The 27,420-nt window shown below is 42.4% G+C and overlaps 1 protein-coding gene across 1 annotated transcript in view; it reads left to right on the top strand.

Annotated features, from left to right (window-relative positions):
• The window catches only part of RIMS1 (regulating synaptic membrane exocytosis 1), a 354,423-nt gene that overhangs the window by 54,145 nt on the left and 272,858 nt on the right, over nucleotides 1–27,420 (top strand). Inside the window, exon 6 of the mRNA XM_050894077.1 lies at nucleotides 11,238–11,259. Within this exon, the coding sequence (XP_050750034.1) occupies nucleotides 11,238–11,259 (22 nt within the window). The remainder of the gene's footprint in view (nucleotides 1–11,237; nucleotides 11,260–27,420) is intronic.

Below are 27,420 nucleotides of genomic sequence, written 5' to 3'. Positions count from 1 at the left end.
TGCCGCTGCTGTGAAGGAACTCTTCCTCGTGCACCATGCGGCCGAAAATCACTTCAGGTTCCCATCCATGTGCTCCAGGAGGGTAACAGTGGTTAAAAAGGTACTTACTTTTCTGATTGTGCTGAAGTTTTCAGTTTAGGAGGACGCTGAAAAACAGCTCACAAGTTCACCTGAAATGCTCTGGTTAGCTGGATTAATTTTCAAACTGTTTTGTGGTTGTTGAAGGAAACATCGTATCTGAAGGAGAAGGTTTTTGCAGCCCACCTGCTCGATGGGTAGGGACAGCCCAGGGAAGCAGTGTAGTGGTAGGAGAGCACCTGTGGAAGGACCCATCTCATGTTAGCCTCACGGCCAGCAGGGATTTACAGCTCCTTCTCATCACTGGGAAGAAGGATGGTCCGGTGAGTTTTCCTTGTCCATAAAGGCTGTTTCAGCCCCCAGTCCATGACCGATGGCTTCCCGTGGGTCAGCTGGGAGCCTCAGCCCGGGCACCCATCACTGGGAGGTGGTGGTGGCATGCAGGATCTGGGGTGGCTGGAGGTGTTTGGGCAGGATGGTGATCCTGCAGAGGGGAGGGCAGAGGAGATGGGAAGCTTCGGGAGGCGCCTGAAGCGAAGGGACCCGGTGGTGCAGGGAGCAGGAGAGCATTCCCTGGGAGCGTGCTGGGTCGTGTGTCGGGCCTCTGTCTACCCATGGAGTGGCCCCTGGGGACCACAGCAGGGCATGTGCTAGGGTCCTGGCTCTGGCTGCTGCTTGTGGATGGCGTTTGCAGTTTGTGGTTTGGTTTCTGGACTTTTGGGGACTTTTTATGACACCAATAGATCCAGGTTGACACTGGGAAAGGTCCCTCCCTAACTCCTAGTTAGGCTGGATCAAGCACATGTTCAGCTGGTGCAGGGGATACAGCTGTGTAACTGCCAGAGTATGGGAACCAGGGTATGCTTCTTAGAAGCTACAGTTTGCACCAAAGGGGACCATAAACCTGCTGAAGGCAGTGTGGGACTCATCAGTTACGGTGGTAATGCTCCACAGAGCCTGGTCCCCAGCTGCAACTGGAGCAGCTGCCCCTGGCACAGCAGAGGCCCCTGCTCAGGCAGAGCTCTGGGAGGGATGCTGCTTTCCAGGTGCCAGACTGCAGGCAGTGCCCAGTGCCTCTCACTGAGGCTGGGGCAGTTGGAGGTGGTGGCCATGCCTGCTGGAGGTGTGTGCTGGATAGGGAGTTGTGGCCAAGTTATGGAGCTGTGGGAGGAGATGAGCAGACTATATGGTATCAGGGAAGATGGAAAAGGGATTGATGGGGTCTTCACAGAGGTCCTGCAGAGATGAGAGCCTGAATCTCCTGACTGTGCAAAATGGGGCAGCCAGAGTTTCTGGATGGTTGTGATATAAGCGGAGACTCCTGTGTTGAGGAAGGCTGGAGGCTTATGACTTCTGGCAACAGATGTCCTTGCAAGGTTGCTGTCTTACCATCTTTGAAAGGTCCTGGAGATGAGGTGAGTTCTCTATTGACTGGAGAAAGGCAAATGTTGTACCCATCTTCAAAAAAGCCTAAAATTTAAACTTGGAGAACTACAAGCCAGTCAGCCTTCAGTCCCTGGGAAAATCATGGAGTGAGTCCTTTTGGAATATGTTTCTGGGCAAATTGGTGATTGAAACAGTCAGCATGGATTTATTGAGGGTAAATCATGCCTGACCAACCTAGTTGCCTGCTATGATGAAATGACTAGCTTTGTGGATGAGAGCGCAGTGTGTGTCATTGACCTTGGCTTTAACAGGAATTTCTATACAGTCTCCCACAGTATTCGCATGTCCAAATTAGGACCTTACTGTCTGGATGGGTGTCCTGGTTTTGGCTGGGACAGAGTTAACTCTCTTCTTAGTAGCTGGTACAGTGCTGTGTTTTGGATTTAGTGTGAGAATAATGTTGATAACACGCTGATGTTCTTGATTATCCAAAAAGGACTGTCATGGTTTAACCCCAGTCAGCAGCCAAGCACCACGCAGCTGCTCCCTCACTCCCCCCCTGCTCCCAGTGGGATGGGGAGGAGAATTGGGAAAGAAGGTAGAACTTGTGGGTTGAGATAAGAACGGTAAAACAGTTTAATAACTAAAGTAAAATATAATACTAACAATAATAATAATGAAATATAATAATAATAGTAGTAATGAAAAGGAATATAACAACAAAAAAAAGAGGGGAAAAAAAAGGAAAAAAACCCAGTGATGCACAATGCAATTGCTCACCATCCGCTGACCGATGCCAGAGCAGTGATCCGCGCCTCCCGGCCAACTCCCCCCTGTTTATGTACTGGGCGTGACATTCCATGGTATGGAATACCCCTTTGGCTAGTTCAGGTCAGCTGCCCCGGCTATGCTCCCTCCCAGCTTCTTGCACACCTGCTTGCTGGCAGAGCATGGGAAGCTGAAAAGTCCTTGGCTTAAGATAACTGCTACTTAGCAACAACTAAAACATCAGAGTGTTATCATCAACATTATTCTCACACTAAATCCAAACCACAGCACTGTACCAGCTACTAAGAAGAGAGTTAACTCTGTCCCAGCCGAAACCAGGACAATGGGTTAGCAACAAGATGGGTAAAAACCTCGTTGGATATTTAGGCTCAGAGGGTAGCAGTTAACGGTTCGTACTCTGCCTGGGTGCCAACGGCAAGTAAGTGCCACAGTGGTCTCTGCCATTTAACGTCTTTCTTTATCAGTGACCTGGAAAAGGCAACAGAATGCACTCTGGTCAAGATTGCAGATGATGCCATACTGGGGGGACCAGTAGATAGATAGGCTCGAGAACAGGGCTGCCATCCAGAGTGACCCCAATAAACTGGAGGAATAGGTTGACAGGAACCCTATGAAATTCAGTAGGGCAAGTGCAAACTCCTGCATCTGGGAAGGAATCTAACAGTGTGGGCTGGGAACTGACTGACTGGGGGCAGTTCAGCAGAAGAGGACTTGGGCATCCTACTAGACAGCAAGCTGAATATAAGCCAGCAGCGTGCCTTGGCAGCAAAGAAGGCCAATAGCACCCAGCAGCTGGGAGATCGAGGGGAGGGATTATCCTCTACTCAGCACTCATTAGGCATCATCTAGAATATTGCATCTGGTTTTGGACCCCACAGTACAGCAAAGATATTGATGAACTGGAGCGAGTTCAGCAGAGGCCACCAACATGGTCAGGGATCTGGAGCCTGGGAGAGGCTGAGGGACCTGGGCTTGTTCAGCCTCGAGAAGAGATGGCTTTGGGGGGACCTGTTAGCGGCCTTCCAGTACCTATGAGGAGTTTATTCAGAAGATGGAGCCAGGCTATTCCAAGCATTGTGTTGATTGGAGTATGAGAGATATTGGGCCTAAACTGAAATGAGAGATTCAGAGTGGATATAAGGAAAAGCTTTTTCACCATAAGGACAGTCAAGCAGTGAGCAGTTGCCCAGAGAGACTGTGTAGTCTCCATCCTTGGAGGTTTCAAGACTGACTGGATAAAGCCCTGAGCAACCTGATCTGATGTCACAGCTGACCCAGCTGTGAGCAGTGAGTTGGACTAGATCATCTCCAGAGATCCCTTCCAACCTCAAATATCCTGTGATCCTGTGTGTGTGTAGGAGTATGCAAGTATAGATAAGTACAGAATGAGTTCTGTGGAGATCATATATGGGATATGTCTTCACAGAGGATATAGAGGCCACAAAAGTGGTTCACTATTGACAAGTAACATATAGGTTTTTTTAATAAGGAATACTCGGATTTCAACGGAGAAAAAGAAAAAAACGCAAACTCACTGTATCTGCTTTTCTCTGCCTCCCCAGTGCTTCACAGATCTTACTTTAGTCCAGAACCAGCAAGGTCTGAAATGTTGTCACCATATTCATGCACATATCCCTTGCCTGCATTCATGTTGAATGCATCTCTCTGAAGGATTTAATAAGTGACTTCCATTTACATCATTTATGTAAAGAATAGGGCATGAGAAGTGGAAAAAAACAGCTCTCAAAATACCAGTGTAGCTGTCCTGTTTGGAGACAACCCTTCAAATAGCTGAATTATTACATGTCTGTTAAAGTGAAGATGTGGAGTAAGGGTGATACTTGTATTCTAGGTAAACACAATCTAGTATTAGACAGTTTGCAAATAATTCATACAATAAATGTCCCCTACTGAAGTCTAAATGCAGCTCTCAGCTATTTCCAACTGGGCAGCATAGATGTAATCAAGAATAATTGAAGAACTGATTTTGTCCTGTGGGAACATAACTGCATGTCTTCCTGAGTATGTTACGATGCCTAACATGTTGGCTTTCTCCATGATCATATAACAAAAGTTGTTTGAATTGGATGTGAAAGAATGGTTAGTACTGTTTAGTCATGATCTGTCATAAGAATGTTAAATAGCTTAGAAAAAAATCCATAATTATGTCCTAAGACTGATGGTATTTCAGATCTTGAAGTAATAAAGATTTTTTGGTCTTGCCTCAGAATTACTTTCAGACAAAGAAGTATGCTCTCAGCCTAATCATGTCAGCATCAGAACACCTGCAAAAATAGATCAAAAGAAAAAGCAGAATTACTGAGATTTTCTTGCTATGAATAGCACTAGTGTGAATGTATTAAGCAATCATGTTGACTGTACTGAAAATGCAAAATATCCAGGGGAGCAACGACAAATGTAAACAAATTTGGGGATACATTGGCTGTTTCAAATAGCAGCTTTGGCTGGTTTCATCCCCTGCCCTTGTGTTTGCTCCTTTCTGTGGGGTAGTGAGTGAAAAACCTGTGTCAGCTGGGGATCATCAGACTTGCCTCAAGCTGGAGGATGACCATGAGAGCTGCAAAACTGAGTAATGCTGTTCTTGTGTTGAAAATGTTGGTTTTTCTTGTGTCAGAAGCAAAAATGGTGGCAGATACCATGTAACGAAAATCTTATTTGACTACTAGAATCTTAGTGGTTGATTGTCTCCCCTGGTACCTGGCCTAGAAACCAGCCAGTACAAACTGATCCGCTCTCTCAAAAACTGTGCATGGCAAACATCTAGGTGGACAACATGCTTTGTTTACAGATGGACATCAGTGTGGTGTAACAACAGGGTTAGAGAACTTCAAAGGCTGTGTCTGCCACTGTCACCTTCAGCTTTTCTAATGGTGGTTTTGTGGTAGTTTGTGATGGTGTAAAGATATAAGTAAGCAAGGCAAAATTCGTAGTAAGAGGTGATTATCTTTTATAAGACTATCTGATACTGCTGGAGATGGCAAACAAGCTAATTGGGTATGAATGTGCTCATCTTCAGGCTTCCTTAACTGCTATTCCTTTGTAGCCGTTTGATCTTCCTTAAGCAGAGAGACAATTATTCTGTTTCTTTGTCCCTGTATTTTTATTTGTTTTGCAAGAAGGCTTAAAAAATACCCAAAAAGCCTCCCAAAACTAAAACCACAACAAAATAAATTGATGCTAAGGGTTTGTTTTACTACTGTTTCTCAGGACGCAAAGGAAATGTTGGCTCCATCATCCATTTCACACCACATTACGTGTCCTGTGCGTATCAGTATTGGCTGGGAACCGGAGAAGAGGAAACAATTTGCTTTAGGCCATAGCACCTGAGGAGGAGTTCACTAAAACCTTTTGATACCTTTTGTGATGATTTCATGGGTTTCGGCTGAAGTCAAGCCGTTGTCATGAAGATAAAGATGTTGAAATACTTCTGTCACTATATACATTACTACTTACATTTTTTTCTTCATGCTCAGATGAGCAGAGCATGAATAGGAGCTTCATTTAGCCCAGTTCACTTAGAGAAAGTGTATGGAGAATGGGGTTTGCAACCCGTGTACTATTGTCTGGTTATCAACACATTTACATTAAAAATACTTACTAGTGCATTAAGTGACTTAAATTTGCTGATATTTTAAAGGTACTGACAAGATCCCTTTGGATCCCATGTCATGTCATGTCCCCCCCCAGCCTTTACCTGTGTTATTCATGATCATTATTTAGCAATAATTGTGCTGAAACATGGTGTATAAGTTTCCAGTGTGTTATATTACATCTTCAAGTCTGTTCTTGAAACTTGTTAGGCATTAGGACATGAGATTAAGCTTCAGTATCAGCTGCTTCTGAAAATATCTCATTTTGCATTTTTTACATATACTCAGAACGATGGGTTGTATTCTAGATTGTAATTTATTATGCTCAGATCTCTTCAATCACTCATTGTTTTAGCTGAATCGAACTTAAGGCATGCAGAAGACATTGGACACTGCCTCTTCTGACAACTTTTTCTATGTTTCTGTTCTAGATCCTTTATGTTTTTCCTGATTGAATAATGTTCAGTGAAGGTACTCCTGTATCTGTGCCACTTTCATATTTCTGAATGTGCTAGTTGCAAGCTGTTCAGGTTCACGCTTCTTCGCATGTCCCAAACACCTCCGTTTTCCCTTCTAGATAACAGGACGTACAAAGCTCTGTTATTTGCTGTTACAGCTAAACCAAGTGAAACAAAGTTGAAGACAGGCCAAGGGAAATTCAGACCAAGCAGGGCTGACAAGCCTTGGTCCCGAGGCCTTGCAAACTCGGTGCAAAGCCTGTGGCTTGTTCCTAGCAGTGCCAATACTGGGCTGCAGGGTTGCGGGAACTGAAAAGGCATCTGAAGCAATATGCAATAGAGCATACCTTGCTTTTTATTTTATTTTCTGTTATAACAGAGTAATGTCAGAGCATGCAGCGAGCTACTTCTTGATTTACATTTGGCCTTAGTAACTAATCTGTAATACAAATGTTTCTCTTATGTGGCTTTTTTACCTTCTGCTTACAGTCACAAATTTAGATTGATCGGGCTATGGTGGTAACTACTGTGGCATTTAACATTCTTTATAGGCCATTCTTGTTGTAATAAACAAGCAAAATAGTACTGATTGTTTTCATGTATCCATTAAATTAAGAAATTAGTGGTTTAGAAGTAACTGCCTTCTGGATAGAAAGTATCTTTTATGTTGAAACATTACAATATAGTACTGCAAAACAACTGACAGATTTTATGTTTTGGCTCCAGATAAATCTCAGTTTGATGGAAGTAGGTGAGGGCTCTTTAATTCCAGTTTTCCTGTTTGTTGCTGAAGCAGTGAAGCATTCAGAAAAAGACAGTTTCACTTTGATTAAATGCCTAAAAAGTTATCTGGTTGAAAAAAAATAAAAAGGATGTTGCATAAGCTTTTAATATTTAATTTCTATACTCTAAGTATCCGGAAGAACATTTAGTTCCTGTTTTGAAAGATGAATGCCATACATTGGAAAGTGTACTGAAGGCTCATTTGCAGTCACGGAGCTTGTTTGCTTCTCTAGTATGTACGTGCAGGGAAGAGTAGAAAGGGTTGAGTGGGCAGTTGGCAGTCATTCATTGTCAGTGATTGCTAGTCATTCATAAAAACTGCAGAGCTGAGAGGTGGAGCCAGCAGCAGCAGCAGCCGCCTTTCAGGCTCTTGCAGAAGACACGTTTGTGCAATCACAAGTGATTCGAGAAGCTGCTCAAATACGGCGTGATGAATGTAATGAGGAGATGTGTGCTAAATGCATCTAATTAAAAGGGGTTGCTTAGAATAAAGTAAAATGTTTTAATTCTTTTCTCCTCAAGCCCACCACAGTTTGTGAACGTGGAGATTTTACGGTTCTGTGTTCAGTTAAAGGTGATAAATCACTTTCAAGGAGTGCCCTCTAGTTTGTGATACCATCTGGAGTATGTCTTTTGCCTTTAAAACAAGCAGTTTTAGGAAATTAATGGGTCTTGATCCACTGGTAAAAGGGAAATTCTGAGGTGAGTAGGGAATATATTCTTGGACTGCATATTTTTAAGGCATAAATGACAGCAAAAGTTTAATTTCAAGAAGAGAGAGTGTCAGAAGCAGCAAACCATCCTGTATGTTCTCGCTCTTAAAATTGCTGCATCTATATTTTTTCCCCTCATTGCAATGACTGCCAATCTAATAGATGGTCTCGACAAGATGTTATTTCATCTTTGTGTCCAAAGTGGGGAAGTTACAGCAGGTTGAAAGACTTCCATTTTTAATGTATAAATCTGATTAATTTGAAACTAGGTGTAAGTAAATGCTATTGTATCAGCTGTTCCATCTCTTCTAGTTTGGCCTATGCTGTTCACTGCTTCTCAGAAAGCTACAGAGCTGTCGCTGCAGGCTGATCTAGTACTGGCTGGGACATGGTATTTAAAGCCGGGTTTATGTCCAGGCTGCCATTTCGTTTAAATTGAAGGACTTCACTTGAAAATGGCAAGTTCTTTGTTGTTAAGTCAGGGCTTAGGTTGTTAAATTACAAAACACTATCCCCTTACAGAACCAGAACTGTCCATTGAGAAGTGGAATAATCAGTCTCGGCTTCCCTGTATTTGACCTGTTTGCAGGTGGACTCCTGGGTCTGATCCTGCTCTAAGTGCAGCTGGAAGAACATAATGCTAGGCTAGAAGATTTCATTTTAAATGAAGGTCTGGAGCACTGTGTGCGTATGGTTTACATAGCACCTCAGACTGACTGTGCTTGTTCCTTATCAGATGGCAGAATTTCAAAGCGACCTCAGTCTCTCTCTAACAAATAGCTAATTATATCGTACACTGTAGGCTCTTTGAAGCTTTTTCAGAAGCTCTGATTAAAATATATGTAAGCCAAACTTCACGATGGCAATGTTCCAATGAAAGTACATGTATGCTTTATCTCCTTTTCAGGAGGTTTCATGTTGTAGTTCAGGCAGCTCAAACTCTGGCAGTCATTGCTTTCACCAGGAGCGAGTGCATACCCCTCGGGGCCCTGGTTTCCCTTTGTTCTCAAGAGTTTCTCAGTGCTCTCATTAGTATTAACAAGTGTAATATACGTACATCAGAGAAAAATACAAACTTAAAGAAAGAATATTGTATGTGACCTGCTGAGAGATTAGTGCATGAGAGATCGATCTGGAGGTACGGCTTCCCCAGGTGTGTTGCTTTTTCTCCTGGAGCTGGACCAGCAGTCTCATGTACCAATAAATATCCCTTCCTGCAGTAGACTGATTTCTCTTTTGAGATGGACAAGTGACCAGGTGCTCAAGTCCAGCAGCATGCATGCGATTTGAAGCCTCTCTTATCCATATGTGCATGTGCAGTTAATTGACTGTATGCAAGTGAAGTGATTTACAGGTGCCTAGAAAATATCGGTTCATAAGTTACGTGGGTGTTGAATGAGTGTACTTGGTTCCTTGCATTTTGAAAAATGAAGTGCTGTACAAATAAAATTTTTAAAACCATCTCTCTTCCTTTTGAAGACACAGTTCACAACAGAAGGAAGAAATCAAATGTATTGAACTTGCTTTCCACGTTAGCGATATTTCATCTTTCAGAAGTTTCAAGTAATGTATTGTCTGTTTATTTTAAGGCCATTCAGCTGGGTGATTTTTGGAGGCTGGCTTGAAGTCCTTGTCTACTACTGGAGAGCACCTGATATTAGAGATGAGTGGTATGATTTATTTGGTTACGCTATATACATAGCTGTCTATATACAGCTCTAAACATTATATAGGGGAATATGATGCCCTGAAAGCAGACTCGAACCCATGCAGACTAGTCCCACTTTAGTAACTGAGCATCCATGAAGAGCAACTGTTAAAGATATCTTTTTAGGTTTCTAACTATCTCTTTCAGTACCACAGTCAGAAACGAGAAAAGCAGCAGCAGCAGATTCATCACAGTGCTTTCTGCTGACCTACCACTGATGAGAACATGTATTGCAATATACTGGGTTGCTTTTAATTTCTCTCTGCAGTCAGCACTGCAGGTTTTGGTGTTCTGAAATAGGTTACATTTTACAATCTTAGGGTTTTTTTTAAGGGATTCATCCTTTTAAATAAAATATAAAACAGATAAAAGCCAGCCCATCAGTGAAATGCATCCTACAGCTGTAGTCAGAATGGCAGTTTCTATTTTTAACTTGGCAACTTCCCCGCGTAACAGGCTACAGCTTTCAGTGACATTTCAGATATAGTTAATATCCTCTCAATGTTGTTCGGGGCCCATCTTATTTTGCATCCCCCAAACAACAGCAGTGGATGCTTGTGGAGAATGAGGGGAAAGGGGTACACAAAGTGGTCCAGCTCATGTGCTCTCCCTATGTAGCCACTTCTACCTGCTTTTATTAGAGCCAAAATATAGGACTGGATGGATCATTGGTCCAACCCGGTAGAGCATTTCTTGTGTTCGTATGTTGTTTCTTACGCTCCAGTGTTAACAACTATATACAGAAATAGTTTAATTGATCAGAAAAATCATAGTCCCATATTTGATTTTTTGTCTTGGAACATTTGAAAAACCAAACAACGTACAAATACCTCTGTGCCATGAATAGCATGGCTGCTGCATGGATGAGTGATGTACCCGCAAAAACATTTCTCCATGTTTTATTTTTACTGGCAATTCACATTCTAGCCAATGTCTTCTCTCAGTGCTGCTTCTTACACACGTTGCTTCTCCCTCCTCTGGTTTTCTGCTTGCTTCTGCATTAGCAAAGGAAAATGGGAAAGAGCTGGTAGTACTGGCTAACTGACCAGTACTCAGTTGCCATCCAGGCAACTGAAATAGGATGCATCAGGCTACATGTAAACATCTGCAACATCACTGGCTTCTTCTAGGGTAGCTGATGATGAAAAAATTACTAGTTAATTGAAAAGAATAGTAACATCTGTAGCTAGAGTGCCTATGGCTCAGTCTAAAGTAGATATATAAAACAAATGACATGTTCCTAGATGTGCCTGTTTCTCCTGGCTATGAAAGAGACCTAGGGTGACTGGCTCAGATGTGGATGAGTAAAGTTACAGGAGTCAAGTCTCTCTACGTAAGGAAAAGCCACTCTGAGAGACAGAAGTAGTGAAGTTTATTTCCTAACCCAAATTATTTATCTTTTCCATCTTTTTAGGTAGCTGTGTGTTCTGTCTTTGCTTGTAGCCTAGATACAAGGACAAAAGGCTGGACGTTATTTAGGAACTTAAAAATTCAGGTAGACTCTTTAGTGAAATCTCTCAAGTGCCTGATGAGACTTTATCAGCCCACTCAAAAATCTCCCTTCAAGCCTGAACACTTTTGAAAGTCATTCCCAAAGGACCTGTTTCTGTGTGAAGACAGTACATATTTAAGCATGCTTCTCCTTGTAGTTCTGTCTTGTACGGCTGTAATGGAGACTTCCGGGAAAAGTGTGTCTAGATGCCTTCAGGAGAACCATAAGGAAACCCTCCACAGTAAGGGCTCTTTTCTTAGCTTATTCTGTTGGAACTGCCGTGGAGTCTGGTTCAGGATCCTTTATTCCTGGAAAACTGACCCTTTCTTCATGTGTTACAGTATGGCAGGCAGAGTTTAAGACAACAAGTGTCTCCCTGCGTGGTTTTATGAAGAAGGGTATTGGAGCCTTTTGCAGTAAGCTCACTAGGTGCTTCTTTTTGATTTGGAGAGTCTTCATCTGGTTGATCCTGGAAGGTACTGCAGAATTGTTGTATTTCCATGTTTTGAAGACTTAATTAAAGCACAGAGGCCGTAAGAGCACCTGGTCTCAGCAGAACTGGAGATGGGGAGGAATTTCTGACACAGGGGCAAGAGAGCACCTGAATTTGCTGGCAGAGAGCAGCACTGTGTGCCATGTATGTGCCATGGCAGCATTCCCCAGCCTGCTTCTAGCACTCAGCCCTCTCTGACAGTTCAGAGGAAGGAAAAGGCAGATGTTGCCCTCTTTGAGTTCAGAAATTAGAGCCTGACCCTGTATGCACCCTATAAGCTCCTTCTCCATTTTGAGTTTGTATGAACAAGTGTCAGGCAGACTAAGTCTTGCATCCTTTTGAAGTTCCTTCTGTTTATATTTACTATTTAATAACTTCTGACAAGCATAGAGCTTATTCTTTCAGTAGTGTGTGGGTTTTGGGAAACCTACCTCTGCTTTTCTGCAAATGTACAGGGCTGGAGAGTGACAACCAGGCTTTCTTCTTAGTGTGAGTGACATAAGCGTAAGCCACAGTCCTGTCGGGTGATGGAGGGGAAGATGATAATACTGTCTGATCCGAGAAAACTTTGATAAACATCAAGTAAAAAATGTCTGTTCTGTTCATGTATGCCTCTAAGTCGATGCTGAAAACTAGGCTTGTTGTAGCAAGTATTGCAGTCTCGATAGTTCTTCACTACAGAAAAAAAATGAATAACCAAAAGAAAAGCTGATTTAGATGCAGGAAAAAATGTATTTGCTGCATTGTAAAGAATAATTTTGAAGGCCCAGGGGGACATTTGAGAAAATGGAAAGAGAATGTAATGAAAAGGGAGTAGAATCATGGAATGGTTTGGGTTGGAAGGGACCTTAAAGATCATCTAGTTCTAACCCCCCTGCCATACGCAGGGACACCTTCCACTAGACCAGGTTGCTCAAAGCCCCATCCAACCTGGCCTTGAACACTTCCAAGGATGGGGCATCCACAACCTCTCTGGGCAACTTGTTCCAGTCTCTCATCACCCTCACAGTGAAGAATTGCTTCCTTACATCTAATCTAAATCTACGCTCTTTCAGTTTAAAGCCATTACCCCTCGTCCTATCACTACATGCCCTTGCAAAAAGTCCCTTTCCAGCTTTCTTGTAGGCCCCCTTTAGGTACTGGAAGGCTGCTATGAGGTGTCCCCGGAGCCTTCTCTTCTCCAGGCTGAACAACCCCAACTCTCTCAGCCTGTCTTCATAGGAGAGGCGCTCCAGCCCCCAATCATCTTCATGGCCCTCCTCTGGACTCGTTCCAACAGGTCCATGTCCTTCTTATTTTGGGGGCCCCAGAGCTGAACGCAGTACTTGAGGTGGGGTCTCATGAGAGCAGAGTAGAGGGGGAGAATCACCTCCCTTAACTGCTGGTCATGCTTCTTTTGATGCAGCCCAGGATGTGATTGGCTTTGTGGGCTGCAGATGCACATTGCTGGGTCATGTTGAGCTTCTTGTCAACCAACACCCCCAAGTCCTTCTCCTCAGGGCTGCTGTCAATCCACTCATCGCCCAGCCTATATTTGTGCTTGGGATTGCCCCGACCCATGTGCAGGACCTTGCACTTGGCCTTGTTGAACTTCATGAGGTTCGCACGGGCCCAGCTCTCGTGCCTGTTAAGATCCCTCTGGATGGCATCCCTTCCCTCCAGCGTGTTGACTGCACCACACAGCTTGGTGTCATCGGCAAACTTGCTGAGGGTGCACTCAATCCCACTGTCCATGTTGCTGACAAAGATGTTAAACAGTGCCGATCCCAATACTGACCCCTGAGGAACACTACTCATCACTGGTCTCCACTCGGACATCGAGCCATTGACTGCAACTCTTTGAGTGCAACCATCCAGCCAATTCCTTATGCACCAAGTGGTCCATCCGTCAAATCCATGTCTCTCCAATTTAGAGACAAGAATGGCATGTGGGATAGCATCAAATGCTTTGCACAAGTCGAGGTAGATGACATCTGTGCTCTTCCCTTGTCCACCAATGGTGTAACCCCACTGTAAAGGCCACCAAATTTGTCAGGCATGATTTGCCCTTAGTGAAGCCATGTTGGCTGTCACCAGTCACCTCCTTATTTTCCATGTTCCCTAGCATAGTTTCTAGGAGGATCTGCTCCATGATCTTGGTGGGCACAGAGGTGAGACTGACTGGCCTGTAGTTCCGCGGTCTTCCTTTTTTCCCTTTTTAAAAATGAGGGTTATGTTTCCCCTTTTCCGGTCAGTGGGAACTTCCCTGGACTGCCACGACTTCTCAAATATGATGGATAGTGGCTTAGCCACTTCATCCACCAGTTCCCTCAGGACCCGCAGATGCATCTCATGAGGTCCCATGGACTTGTGCACCTTCAGTTTCCTTAGATGGTCTTGAACCTGATCTTCTCCTACAGTGGGTGGTTCTTCATTCTCCCAGCCCCTGCCTTTGCCTTCTGCGACTTGGGTGGAGTGGGAAGAATGAAGGCATATACTGTGTGAATGGAAGCATGTGTTTTTTTTAACTCATTGACCCATAGGGAACATGCAACTAGGGTTCTTGATTAGGAAGTGTGAATGTAACAATCTGTGAAAAATCTCCAAAACCAGTGTTCAATTCCGTGTCATGATTAGAAATGGCTACCTTTTGATTCTAAACTTTGTGTGTGTTAGGGAAGGGGAAAGGTGTAATCAGTATAAATGCATTTATTATATAATTTTTCTAACAATTTATAGATCAAATATTTTCAAGTTTTGGAGAAAATCATGTTTGCTTTAGATTCCTAACAGCATAAATCATGTATAAATATGGGACCTTGTGCTTCTGAAAATACTGTTTTGTAATCCTTGGATCTGCTGGGAGTAAAGTGAATTTGCATTAACTTACCAGTTTAGTAACCAGTGAGCCAGTGGGTTCCCCAACCAATGGGTTCACCTGTAGGTAAAGGCTCTGTGCATCTGTGGATGAATTATGTAGTTTGAGAAATCTTTTATTGTCATTATACTGTGATTCAGGGTCTAAAGCTTGTTGTGCTAGGGGTTATACTAAGGCTTAGACTCTTCCAGATCTGAACAATTTAAAATGTAACCCGTGGGTTTAAATCCTGCATTACCAGAAGTTTCCTTATGGCAGCTGTGTGCTCTGTTGGGACAACTCCCTTTGATGTGAAAGGGTTTAAAAAAAAATCCACCTCTTTTCCTCTAGTTGTAGCCTTCCTACTAAACAGAAACCATCATTTTTTTCAGTTGATTGCTTATGTGTAATATTACAAAGCTTCGTCCAGGCTGGAGTTGAAATGGGGAAGCAAGGAATTGGCAGTTTTACCTGGGATGTCCGTGGGACTGCTGGTCTCCTGGCTGGACTGCTGGATGCCTTGGTATTCTTGGAAGAATACCTGGACACCTGGAAATCCCAGAAAAATAACCACTATGTGTTAATTATCAGCCAGACGTCCACTTACAGTGTAGGAACATTTCATACTTCCTGTGAAGTCAGTGGAGAGTCTGCAGCAGAGTGCACGTGCGAGCACTGTACATATGCAGTGAATCATCTGATGTGACTTGCCACATGTGCTCTGGCCATTGGAGGCACTTGGACTCGGTGGTCATACTTCACATGTTGTTTGAGGCACACATCCATATTTCTGCATGGGATTTTGTAGATAGAAAAGTGAAGCCATTGCTGCTCCACAGGGAGATGAGGAGGGTGAGCTGGTTTTGGCTGGGATAGAGTTAATTCTCTTCATAGTAGCTGGTATGGGGCTATGTTTTGGATTTGTGCTGAAAACAGGGTTGATAATACAGGGGTGTTTCCGTTACTGCTGAACAGTGCTTACACAGAGTCAAGGCCTTTTCTGCTTCTCACACCACCCCACCAGCGAGTAGGCTGGGGGTGCACGAGAAGTTGGGAGGGGACACAGCTGGGACAGCTGACCCCAGCTGACCAAAGCAATATTCCATACCATATGATGTCATGCTCAGCATATAAAGCTGAGGGAAGAAGAAGGAAGGGGGGGACATTCAGAGTGATGGCATTTGTCTTCCCAAGTAATCGTTATGTATGATGGAGCCCTGCTTTCCTGGAGATGGCTGAACACCTGCCTGCCGATGGGAAGCGGTGAATGAATTCCTGGTTTTGCTTTGCTTGCGCACATGGCTTTTGCTTTCCCTATTAAACTGTCTTTATCTCAACCCACAAGTTTTCTCACTCTTCTGATTTTCTCCCCCATCCCACTGGGGAGGGAGGGAGTGAGCAGCTGTGTGGTGCTTAGTTGCCAGCTGGGGTTAAACCACAAGAAGGGGAAAGCCTCTGCTGTAGTTACAGGTAATGTTGCCCAAATAATATCTGGCTGTCATCACTGAGACCAAAAACATCAAAGTAAAAAAACACGGGACTTGCTGAATTTAGTATGAACGATGTTGCTTCAGTGATGTCTGCACTGGAAAACTGCAGCTGCTGGGTAAAAACCTAGTGTAGCTTTGATCCCAGCCTCTGGGACACAAAATACCATTTTATTTATGTGTGCGTGTGTGTGTGTATATATGTGTATTTGTATAAAATATAATACATATAAAATAATAAAAATTAATAAGAAAGAGTAGTTAATATCTGTTTGCTCACTGTGATTGTTGGTTTAATGAGTTAAATGAAAGTAAAGTGATTGCAGTATCCTCTTCTTTTTGATAACTCTTCAATTTTGGAGAAATCAGTCACCAATTCATACAACAAGTCCTCTTAGAAGATGGCCTATATCCTAGAGCGTTTTATTTGTAATGGCTTGTAACAAAATGAACCTGAGTATACTGAGATGTAAAACCTAAGGCCAGGATAAATTTAGAGCAGTTGAGACTACCCTAGAGTTCAGAAGAAACGTGGTACTTTGCAACCTAAGAGATTTTCCTGAAGAGCCAGTTACTGACTCAGAATTCGGTAGCTTGTTAGCACATTTCTAAAACAAGCTTTTTGTTCTAGGTCTTTCATGGGACAATGAGAGCATCTGCTATCCAGACAGATTTCTAAATGTATCTCTTCTAAATGCACCGAAATACGGTATTGCAAACAACGGTAGTTTTCTCTTGCTCTTAAATTATTAAGTTTATGCATGGAGTCTATGCCCAAATCAGTTCTCCTGTCACATTTATCTCCATCTTGCTCTCTATATGTTGAAGGAGATGGTGGGACAGATCTGTTTTTTAGTTCTTCTATATAATAAACCTTGAAATTTTTTTCCTGACTGAAGGTAAATCTTTGGAGTATGCAACACCTTGAGGAAAAACACTCCTCACTTTATCCTGCACACCTTTTCAATCCAGTTCCTCTTTCTAGGTTTGAGGGCATCCCTATTTCTATATCTTGTTGCTTTCCTCTTTTCTTTGACTTCACATTTTTTCCAGGATAAATTTATTCAGTATTAAGTTATTAGTACAAAGAAATGAAAAGGAAGAGTATTAAGTTACTAGTACAAGCAACAACAAAAGAAGGAAGAATAAAGTCTCAAAAAGGACAAGTAATACTGAATTAATACTCCACAGTTAAGGTTGGTGGGAATCAGGCTTCTGCATCGTTCCTGTTGGGATATCAGCTGCTTTTTTTTCTGTGGTCTGGCAGCCATTTCCATCACTCATACTTCAACCTCCCATGCTTCAGTGTTTGTTCTTTTTGCTCATGGCTCTACTGCTTAAGACCTGTCCCAAAGGCCTGTCCTGGTTTCAGCTGGGATAGAGTTAATTTTCTTCTTAGTAGCTGGTACAGTGCTGTGTTTTGGATTTAGTGTGAGAATGACGTTGATAACACACTGATGTTTTAGTTGTTGCTAAGTAGTGCTTATCCTAAGTTAAGGACTTTTCAGTTTCCCATGCTCTGCCAGCAAGCAGGTGTGCAAGAAGCTGGGAGGGAGCATAGCCGGGGCAGCTGACCTGAACTAGCCAAAGGGGTATTCCATACCGTGGAATGTCACGCCCGGTATATAAACAGGGGGGAGTTGGCTGAGAGGCGCAGATCGCGGCTCTGGCATCGGTCAGCGGGTGGTGAGTAATTGCATTGTGCATCACTGTTTTTTTTTCCTCCCCCCCTTTTTTTTTGTTATATTCCCTTTCATTACTATTATATTTCATTATTATTATTGTTAGTATTATATTTTATTTAGTTATTAAACTGTTCTTATCTCAACCCACGAGTTCTGCCTTCTTTCCCGATTCTCTTCCCCATCCCACCAGGAGCGGGGGTGGGGGGGGAGTGAGGGAGTGGCTGTGTGGTGCTTGGCTGCTGACTGGGGTTAAACCACAACAAGGCCTCTTTATATAAAGCAGTCCAAAGCCTGGCCTTGTATGTTGCATCAGCTAGTGGGAAATGAGCAGATGACCTAAGAAGTCATCCAGGCACACGAAGGGAGGGTGCTGCCAGCGATACACTTAGGGCTCTCGGGCCCATCAGGAGCTGGAGTTGATAGACAGCTCTGAGGTGGAGGAGGCCAGAAAGCTGCAAGGGCTGTTGCTCTGCTAGATCAAAACAGAGATGTGGATGGGGAAGATCGTATTCCACCAAAACGACTGGGAAAATGTCCTCAGCTGTTCTTTGCTCTTCCCAATTTCCATCTCTTTTAAGTCTGGCTGGTATTTTTTTGTTTTTCAATCAGGCCAGGGTAGAGGGAGTGGTTTGGGTTTCTCTTCTCGCCCACTGTAACATTCCTGTGGAGGACAGACTAGGTCACACTTTGGTGAGGGCCTCAAGAGGAATGCTCCCGGCCATGCCTCAGTGGAGGACAACTTCCAGGTTCCTTCGTGGTACCTAATGAAATCTTTGAGTCCAAGTTGTGTGGAGAGAGTGGTGTGTGAAGGTCTTGGGTGTGGCACTGGAAGGTGGAAAGAGCAGTCAAGGATCTTGGAACTGTAGGTTTGCATTTTCTCTTGTCTATAGACAGCCGTACCCTTGAGAGAGTCGCATGTGTCCAACTGGCAGATGCCAAGCTAACTTTGATCTCCTTTTTCCAGAGTAAGAGTGCTCTCAAATCTGCCACGTTTGGACTCAGTGGAGCCTAGAGAACAGACTAGGGACCAGTCTGGACACACAGGCTGTGTCTGAGATGCACTGATCCACACATGGCGTTATGGAAGTACTTGTGGGTGATATGATGGTTGGAGCATCAGCTTGGGCATAGCGATCACGAAATGATAGAGTTTTTGATTCTTGGAGAAGTAAGGAGAGGGGTCAGCAGAACCGCTACCTTGGACTTCTGGAGGGCAGACTTTGGCCTGTTTAGGAGCCTGGTTGACAGGGTCCCTTGGGAGGCAGTCGTGAAGGGCATAGGAGTCCAGGAAGGCTGGACATTCTTCAAGAAGGAAATCTTAAAGGTGCAGGAGCAGACCATCCCCATATGCGAAAGACGAGCCAGCAGGGAAGAAGACCGGCCTGGCTGAACAGAGAGCTTTGGCTGGAACTCAGGAAAAAAAGGAGAGTTTAGAAGAAGTTGCCTGCCGCTTTGGAAGAAGGGGCAGGCAACTCAGGAGGACTACAAGGATGTCGTGAGGTTCTGCAGGGAGAAAATTAGAAGGGCCAAAGGCCAACTAGAACTTAATCTGGCTACTGCCGTAAAAGACAATAAAAAATGTTTCTATAAATACTTCAGCAACAAAAGGAGGGCTAAGGAGAATCTCCATCCTTTATTGGATGCAGGGGGAAACATAGTGACAAAGGATGAGGAAAAGGATGAGGTACTTAATGCCTTCTTTGCCTCAGTGTTTAATAGTAAGACCAGTTGTTCTCCGGCTAGCCAGCCCCCTGAGCTGGAAGACAGGGACGGGGAGCAGAATGAGGCCCCCATAATCCAAGGGGAAATGGTTAGCGACCTACTACACCACTTAAACATACACAAGTCTATGAGGACAGGTGGGATCCACACAAGGGTACTGAGGGAGCTGGCGGGAGTGCTCACCAAGCCACTTTCAATCATTTATCAGCAGCATTTACCTGGCTAACCGGGGAGGTCCCAGTTGACTAGAAGCAAATGTGATGCCCATCTACAAGAGGGGCCAGAAGGAGGATCCGGGGAACTACGGGCCTGTCAGTCTGACCTTGGTGCCGGGGAAGGTTATGGAGCAGATCATCTTGGGTGCCACCACACGGCACGTACAGGACAACCAGGTGATCATGGCCCAGTCAGCATGGGTTTATGAAAGGCAGGTCCTGCTTGACTAACCTGATCTCCTTCTATGACAAGGTGACCCACTTTTAGCGGATGAGGGAAAGGCTGTGGGTGTTGTCTACCTAGACTTTAGTAAAGCCTTTGACATTGTTTCCCACAGCATTCTCCTGGAGAAACTGGCTGCTTGTGGCTTGGATGGGCGTACTCTTTGCTGGATAAAAAACTGGCTGGATGGCCATGCCCAAAGAGTTGTGATGAAGGGAGTTAAATCCGGTTGGCGGCCGGTCACAAGTCGTGTTCCCCAGGGCTCAGTATTGGGGCCAGTTCCGTTTAATATCTTTATCAATGATCTGGATGGGGAGATCGAGTGCACCCTCAGGAATTTTGCAGATGACACCAAGCTGGGCAAGAGGGTTGATCTGCTTGAGGGAAGGAAAGCTCTACAGAGGGATCTGGACAGGCTGGATCGATGGGCTGAGGCCAATTGTATGAGGTTCAACAAGGCTAAGTGCCGGGTCCGCACTTGAGTCACAACAACCCCATGCAACGCTACAGGCTTGGGGAAGAGTGGCTGGAAAGCTGCCTGGCAGGAAAGGATCTGGGGGTGTTGGTCAACAGCCAACTGAATAGGAGCCAGCAGTGTGCCCAGGTGGCCAAGAAGGCCAACAGCATCCTGGCTTGTATCAGAAATAGTGTGGCCAGCAGGAGTAGGGAAGGGATCGTCCCCCTGTACTCAGGCACTGGTGAGGCCGCACCTCAAATACTGTGTTCAGTTTTGGGCCCTCACTACAAGAAAGACATTGAGGTGCTGGAGTGCATCGAAAGAAGAGCAATGAAGCTGGTGAAGGGTCTAGAGCATAAGTCTTATGAGAAGCAGCTGAGGGAACTGGAGTTATTTAGCCTGAAGAAAAGGAGACTGAGGGGAGACCTTATCTCTCTCTACAACTACCTGAAAGGAGGTTGTAGCAAGGTGGGTGTCGGTCTCTTCTCCCAGGTAACAAGCAATAGGATGAGAGGAAATGGCCTCAAGTTGCTCCAGGGGAGGTTTAGATTGGATATTAGGAAAAACTTCTTCACCGAAAGGGTTATCAAGCATTGGAACAGGCTGCCCAGGGAAGTGGTGGAGTCACCATCCCTGGAGGTATTTAAAAGAAGTGTAGGCGTGGCACTTAGGGACATGGTTTAATGGTGGACTTGGCAGTGTTAGGTTTACAGTTGGACTTGATGATCGTAAAGGTCTTTTCCAACCTAAATGATTCTATGATTCTATGATTTTTCTGTACTAAGTAGAAATATCTGTTGATTTACAGGATACCAAAAAGCCCGAAGAAAGACCCTACTGCAAACCCACCATGTTTTTGGGAACTGTACAGTCAAGTGCAGAGGCTCTGTAATTGTGAGGAACCTAGACAGGAGAATGGAAAGCTGCTTACAAGCTTTCTGGAGGGCTTCCTCCTGTGTTGAGGATGAAGGACCATAATTCTGAGGAGGCCCTTCTGTGGACTACCCTACAGGGATTTACTATTTTCCATCCCTGATCTGCTGTATGGCATCTACAGTGTGATGTAGGCGCAGCTGGCAAATCTCAGATACTTTCTGTATTATTTGCTTCATAAAGGTATAAAGTTGGAAATTTCTGCAGAAAGGAGCAGACCATGCACCAAGTGTAGTTTCTTCAGGGTTGCCATCAGAAATTAAAGCCTGGCTTCTCATTTACATCCTTCATGCACTAGAAAGCTCCCTCTTTAAGCAGCTTGTCTTTTACGGTAGACTTTTGTGAAGCTCTGTGAACATTGCTTACCATGGAAGTGCTTCTGCACCTCCTAGATTCTGAAAATAATTCATTTCCTGGATTAATTTTTTTGGTCATATGAGGCTGGGAAAAGATAGTTTATTTTGATGATTAGCAACAAGAATAAGCCGTGCTACATGCTTCTCCAGGGTCCAGTTGTCTGATTAAAAGTTTGTCATGCTGAAAGAAAATCAAATAGGAACAATACTAACCTTATGCTCTGGTCTAAAAGAAGAGTTACTGGCTTATAAGCAATTTATTTTTCTCTTGTTTTTTCAGCTTGGATACCTGTGGAATTAGTGACCCTTCTAGAGATGATTTCAAAACCTCTTCAAGGGAGAAAACTGCTTTCAGTTGGTCAGACGGTTCTGTCTTAAAACAATGGTGATATGTTAAAATGTCTTGTTACTGGGTTTTAAATTATTTTGCTTTTTAAGACTTTCAAACTGTACTGCAGGTGATGGTGATGATAACTTGCTTTTTAAATGTACGCAAGTTGTCCATCTACATGAAGCAGACCTTTAAGACCAGGGGGACAGCAGCACTAAATAAGTGCACAGAAAAATCCCCGTCCATCAGTTAGAGTAGCTGGGGAGGCATGAATGAGAGAAAATATTTCACGTGAAATACTAGTGCTATTGCGAATATTTTTAAGTCTTAGTACGCTAGCACCCAAAACTACATTTCTGTTAGTATTTAGAGTGTAGGAATTTGCTGATTTAGAAGATCAATGAAATGAAAAGATAAGCTGCAGTGAAGTGACAGGCTTGGAACAGTCTGCCAGCACTTGTTCGCAGAAAAAGAAAACAACTTAAAATACAAAATTTTACCAAAAGAAATAGTTAACACCAGAAAGTTGGGAAATGTATCTTTTTTTTTAGTTGTGGGAGTATTCAAATGAAGTTTTGTGGTATTTGGGCTGTGATGCGTAGAAGACTTCTAAATCTTTTAATTTCAGTAGCAACCATGTTTTCACTTCACGTATATGTTCAGACAGAGTGCATTTGAATTCTGAACTAGAAAGCACTTTAAAATATACCTTGAATCTAGGTGTGGACTCTGTTGTGTGAAAGCATCTTGCTGGTGATCAGGTCTGTTACTGTGAAGGTTTTAGGGCTGATGGATGAAAAACAGCCTTCAGACACCGTAGGGATCTGCACGAAATAAGGACCTAAACAGATAAGCAGACCATTTGTTTGGGGTTATCTGGGATCGAAGCTGTGTTGGGATATGCTGTGTTGTTCTTCTGTAATTTTCTTTCTGTGTGCTTACAAGGCACTTATCATCATGGCATTTTGCTTAGCTTTAAAAATAGAAATAGTGATAGCAATTTGTGGTTTGTTTTTTTTTTAATTATTATTTTTGAGAGAAACAGGTAGCTTAGTTCATAGGGGGGGTTATATACAACAGAGGAGGACAAAAAAAATTGGTGTGCTGTGTAGGGCTACTCTCAAATCTTTCCTTAATTTTTTTTTTTGAAAGAATTTTGGATTTTTCAGCCAAGCAAATCTGTTTGTGAATATCATCTGATATTCAGGAATTTTTTTTTTTTTTTTTTAAAGTTCAACCAAAGAAGATATGGAGTGCCCACAAGCGAAACTGTTTCAGAAGTCAGGCAGAAGAAATGACTGAGGTTGGCTATGATGCCTTAGACCGCATTTTGGTTTTACATTTGTGTACCTGGAGTCCTTGATGAAGTAAGCTCTCTAGGCAGATACATCTGACAGGACTTAAGATGGCCAGGAGTACATGTCCATGGTGTACCAGCCCCCTTTAGAAAGGTGATGTTGGAAAACATCATATGGTAACAGAGCTTGAGCTCAGAGGAAGGCTAAGTACTCCCACTATGTGTACATCTGTCAGGAAGGCTATTCAAGAAGATTCCTCCATAAATCTTTCCTGCAGGAGGAGGTGTTGCCTTCAGTGAATGAACAGAGGCAGCCTGGCTTGATGGAGTGATTTGTAGTACAGAAAAATTCTCTCAGGTGTGACTTTACTACTTCTCCAGCAGAGGAATGATGACCTCTCCTTCTTCATTTCCAGGGCAGTAAAGTAGATTAGAAGGTGTTCTGTGTGTTTGATACTGTCTGCATCTGATAATGTTTTCTAGGACCACAATATTTTCTTTCTTTTATCTGAGAAAGCCAGGAGATCTGTCTAGGTAGTAGAATGGGAGAGAATGCTTCAGTAGTTGCTCTGCTTCTTAGCATCTGGGGGATTTTTTTAGGTGGCCTTTATCACTACCATTCTGCCATGTCTTGATGTAATTTGATATTATTAAATTTTTTTTTTAACTTGAACCTTGCGATTTCAGAGTGATATTTCAGTGAGTTTGCCATATTGTGATAGAAGCCAGGAGAGATGCTTTTTAAAAAAAAAAAAAATCCAGTTAATTTTTTTCTTAGACTACAAATACAAAAAATGACGTAATCATGTGATTGTCACCTATTGTCTGCAGTGGGCAGAGTTAATGCTATTCTGGGTGCCCTGACTGTGCATTTCAATCCATAACATGTAATAAGTTATTTTTAAATTTAACCATTATTCCATTGTTTTTTCATGCTAGGAACAGTTAGAGGGAGACTTGCAATGTCACTGAAATGTATTTTTTTATTATATAATTGAAATGTGCTTCATTCTGTACTGTTTTAATGTAATTTTTGTAGTGCAATTTACAAAGCATGTAATTTTATCCTTATACTACCTTATCTACATTCTAGCTACTCACCCAATTAAGAAAAGTAGGAAGGAATACTGAGTCAATTAAATGAGCAAGTTGACCATTCTGGGAGCCTATTTAACAAGCTCTTTTACATCAAAACCTACAGATATTAATCTGACAGAGACTTTCTGTGGTTCTGATAAAAAATGACAGCCTGTTACACATCTATGCTGGAAACATACATTGCTTCATCAAAATACTGTTGCAGTCGATCAACAAAATATTCCGGTCCTCTGTGGACGAAAGAGCTAAGATATGTACAAAAATATCTTTATAAGCCACAATTATCTCTTTGGAGTGCAAAATAACTATTATTTGATTTGAAGATTTACATTATTTCAGGGAGAGAGCAGTTCAAAAGTGTTAAACCACTTTACCACCACCCTGTGGTAAAGAAAGCAGCCCATGTTTAGAAAAAAATTTAAAAATCTGCAGAAGATTAGCATTTGTATTGCATTAAAAACATTAGGCAATATTTTATGAGCGTGTGACCAGTATCACAGAAACGACTCATTGATTAACAGTGTTCTGGGTAAGTAAGCACACTTTAAAATTTTGCATCTCAGTGTTAAATGCACGTGTAACTTTAAAATATGGTTTTAGTTTAGACCCCTGCCTCCATATTACTAGCATTTAAACCAAAAAACTAATTAGTAATTCTATTTATAGATGTGTTAATTGGATTCAGTCACAAACGATAAGTGATTTATCACCTATCATGACTATAAAGCATTGGAAGGGCAAATAATCATTTAAACAATTATGTCTATTTTTACCCCATTGGTTTTGTAACTTGGTATGCCTTTTATGAGCATCCTGAATAAACAGTAGGTGGGTAAGCAGTTAATTTCCTAAAATTCTGTCTTTTCTCATGGAGGTACTAGGAAGTCAATATTTTACAGCAGCAAAGTGGGTCTGTCATAGATAAGTGTGTACTGTTGCATGGAGGATGTTAAATGTAATTCTAAAGTGGCAGTGTAAATAGTGATTATAAATACATTTATTAATCTAAACTTCAGAAAAGTCAGACAGGAAAGATGAAGTCTGTAATAGGCTGTCACTTTGAATCACATGATAAAGCAAAAGTGAAAATGAATCAGTAAAATAAATCAGTGAAACTAAATATGCCCATTAATGTATAAATATTGTTTTGGAAACAAGATCTGAATCTAAGCTTTAAATTATAAGTAAACCCAACCGTCATATAGGAAGGGGAAATGCTCTATAATGAAGTGATCATTCCATAAATTTCATTAGTTATTAAATCAAGTTTTGTGCTTTCAAAGTATTTCCTATTAGTGTGTTCCACATACTTGTATGGTACAAGCATAGGACTAGTGCGGAAGCAAGAGAGCAGATCTGGAAAAGAAGTAAGATGAAGGAGGTGTTTGCTATATAAGGCTTGCAGATGTCAGTAATTCTGCTTCCAACATGTCTTTGCAATATGTCCTCCTGCATTTCTATGTTGTTATTTAGAAATCTCTTAAAATCACTGTACAAGCAAAAAGCTTTAGCTATGTTTAGTTCAGCTTGCTTTATTGAATTGGAGTATTCACTTCAACAACTAAACACACCATAAAACATGGCTGGAGAATAAAACCTGCATCATTCCTGCATCCATTTTAGCAAAGAATGATAATTAAGTTCAGAACAGCTGAAAAGCGAGAATCAAAATATTGCTTGACTACCTCTTGAGGATGAATGATTACATTACATTACATATTGTGATTTAAAGTGGGAGATTGCTGCTTTCCCTTCGTATGGAAGTTTTTGGTTTGAGTTCGGGAGGTTTTGTTTGGCATGCCTCTGATTTTTCCTACTTCAGTAATCCTGGATTGATTCCTGTCTTCCAGCTACGAGGAACCAGGTGGGACTCCTGTCAGCATTTGCCTCTGTTACCATAAGCGAGTAGAGGAAGGCGATAGATTAAATATCGACAGTCCTTTCCTTTCTTTAGTGCTGTTTCCTAGCATAGGCTGCAATTCAAAGCATATGTGAGTGTGCCATTCACCTCTTGATTTGGGAACCTGGTGTTCTGGAGTTGAAGGGAAGCAGTCGTTTTGTCACCCTTTTCCTTATATTGATGTATCTCAACAGGAGTTTCTAGAATTAACTCTGCAGCTGCTTTGGGACTTCTGCCCAGACGGGAAAATTTGCAGAAATGGTGTCCAGGACATGTGGGGCTGGCTAAAAAGAAGTAGAGAACATTGTCCTCTTTAGAGATTACAGACTGAGAAATTACACCATCCATTTTTCTTTTAGAGAGGTAAACTACATACTCATAATCAAACCAATCCAAGATCTCAACCAGCAGATTTTAGTGATATCCTAGAGAGTGGAGTTCTGTAGATACTCTAAGGTATAGGCAAGCAAGAAGCAAGATTTTCCTTTATTTTACTCTGTTATACTCTGATCCTGTAAACTTTGTATTTTCATGCTTGCTTCTTCACTAGATGATAAACCCTGCTACACAGAAGAACATAGTTTCTGTTGGTTCTGAATTGGGCATAGCCTTAAGCCAAAGCTATTTCCAATCATACATCATTAAAAAGTATACCTTTTGAGCTGTTAATTTTAATTAATATATTTTGTTTGAGACTGTCAGTGTTTGGAATAAATGCTTTGAGAATTTCTGGGTTTTGCCTGTTACCATTTCAAGAATGTTTTCAAAATGTAAGTTGCAGTAGCAACCTATTGGGATGTACCTCACTCTTTTGCTTATGCACTTCAGAGTGGTATACCGTAATAGACATATTTCATAATACCATACCATATAAATATTGAGAAAAGTATTTAAAATTAAATAATTAAAATTTAATCTGAAAGTAATATTCCTTTGAAGTCATTGGCATACCTTTTTGCAAGAAGTGGAGAGTGTTTCAGCAGCTACAACCAGCAACCTACCCTAAGCCAAATATTTTATCTGCCAATTTATCAGATCATGTTGCATTCAACATCAGCTTAGCACTTTGGCTACCGATGCCATATGAAGTTTAAACTAATTGTCCTGTTCTTCAGAAATCCACACAACTTCACATGACTGTGCTGTACATGCGATCTGATTTTGTATTGTGGTTGCTTTTGTCTGCTGTGGTCTTCCAGCGCAGCAAGCAGCAGCATCTCAGAAGAGAGGAAGAAAACTCCCATCGATGGTGTCTGTGCATAGAGCACTCTCCCATTTCCTGATATGATACCAGGCTTTTGGATAACACTGTTCTTCATTCTTTAATTGGCCAGCCATACACACTCAGTTATTTTTGTTCCTGTGGACT

This window comes from Gymnogyps californianus, chromosome 3 (genome assembly GCF_018139145.2).
Source record: "Gymnogyps californianus isolate 813 chromosome 3, ASM1813914v2, whole genome shotgun sequence".
Lineage (NCBI taxonomy): Eukaryota > Metazoa > Chordata > Aves > Accipitriformes > Cathartidae > Gymnogyps > Gymnogyps californianus.
This window is presented reverse-complemented; position numbering and strand designations above follow the sequence as displayed.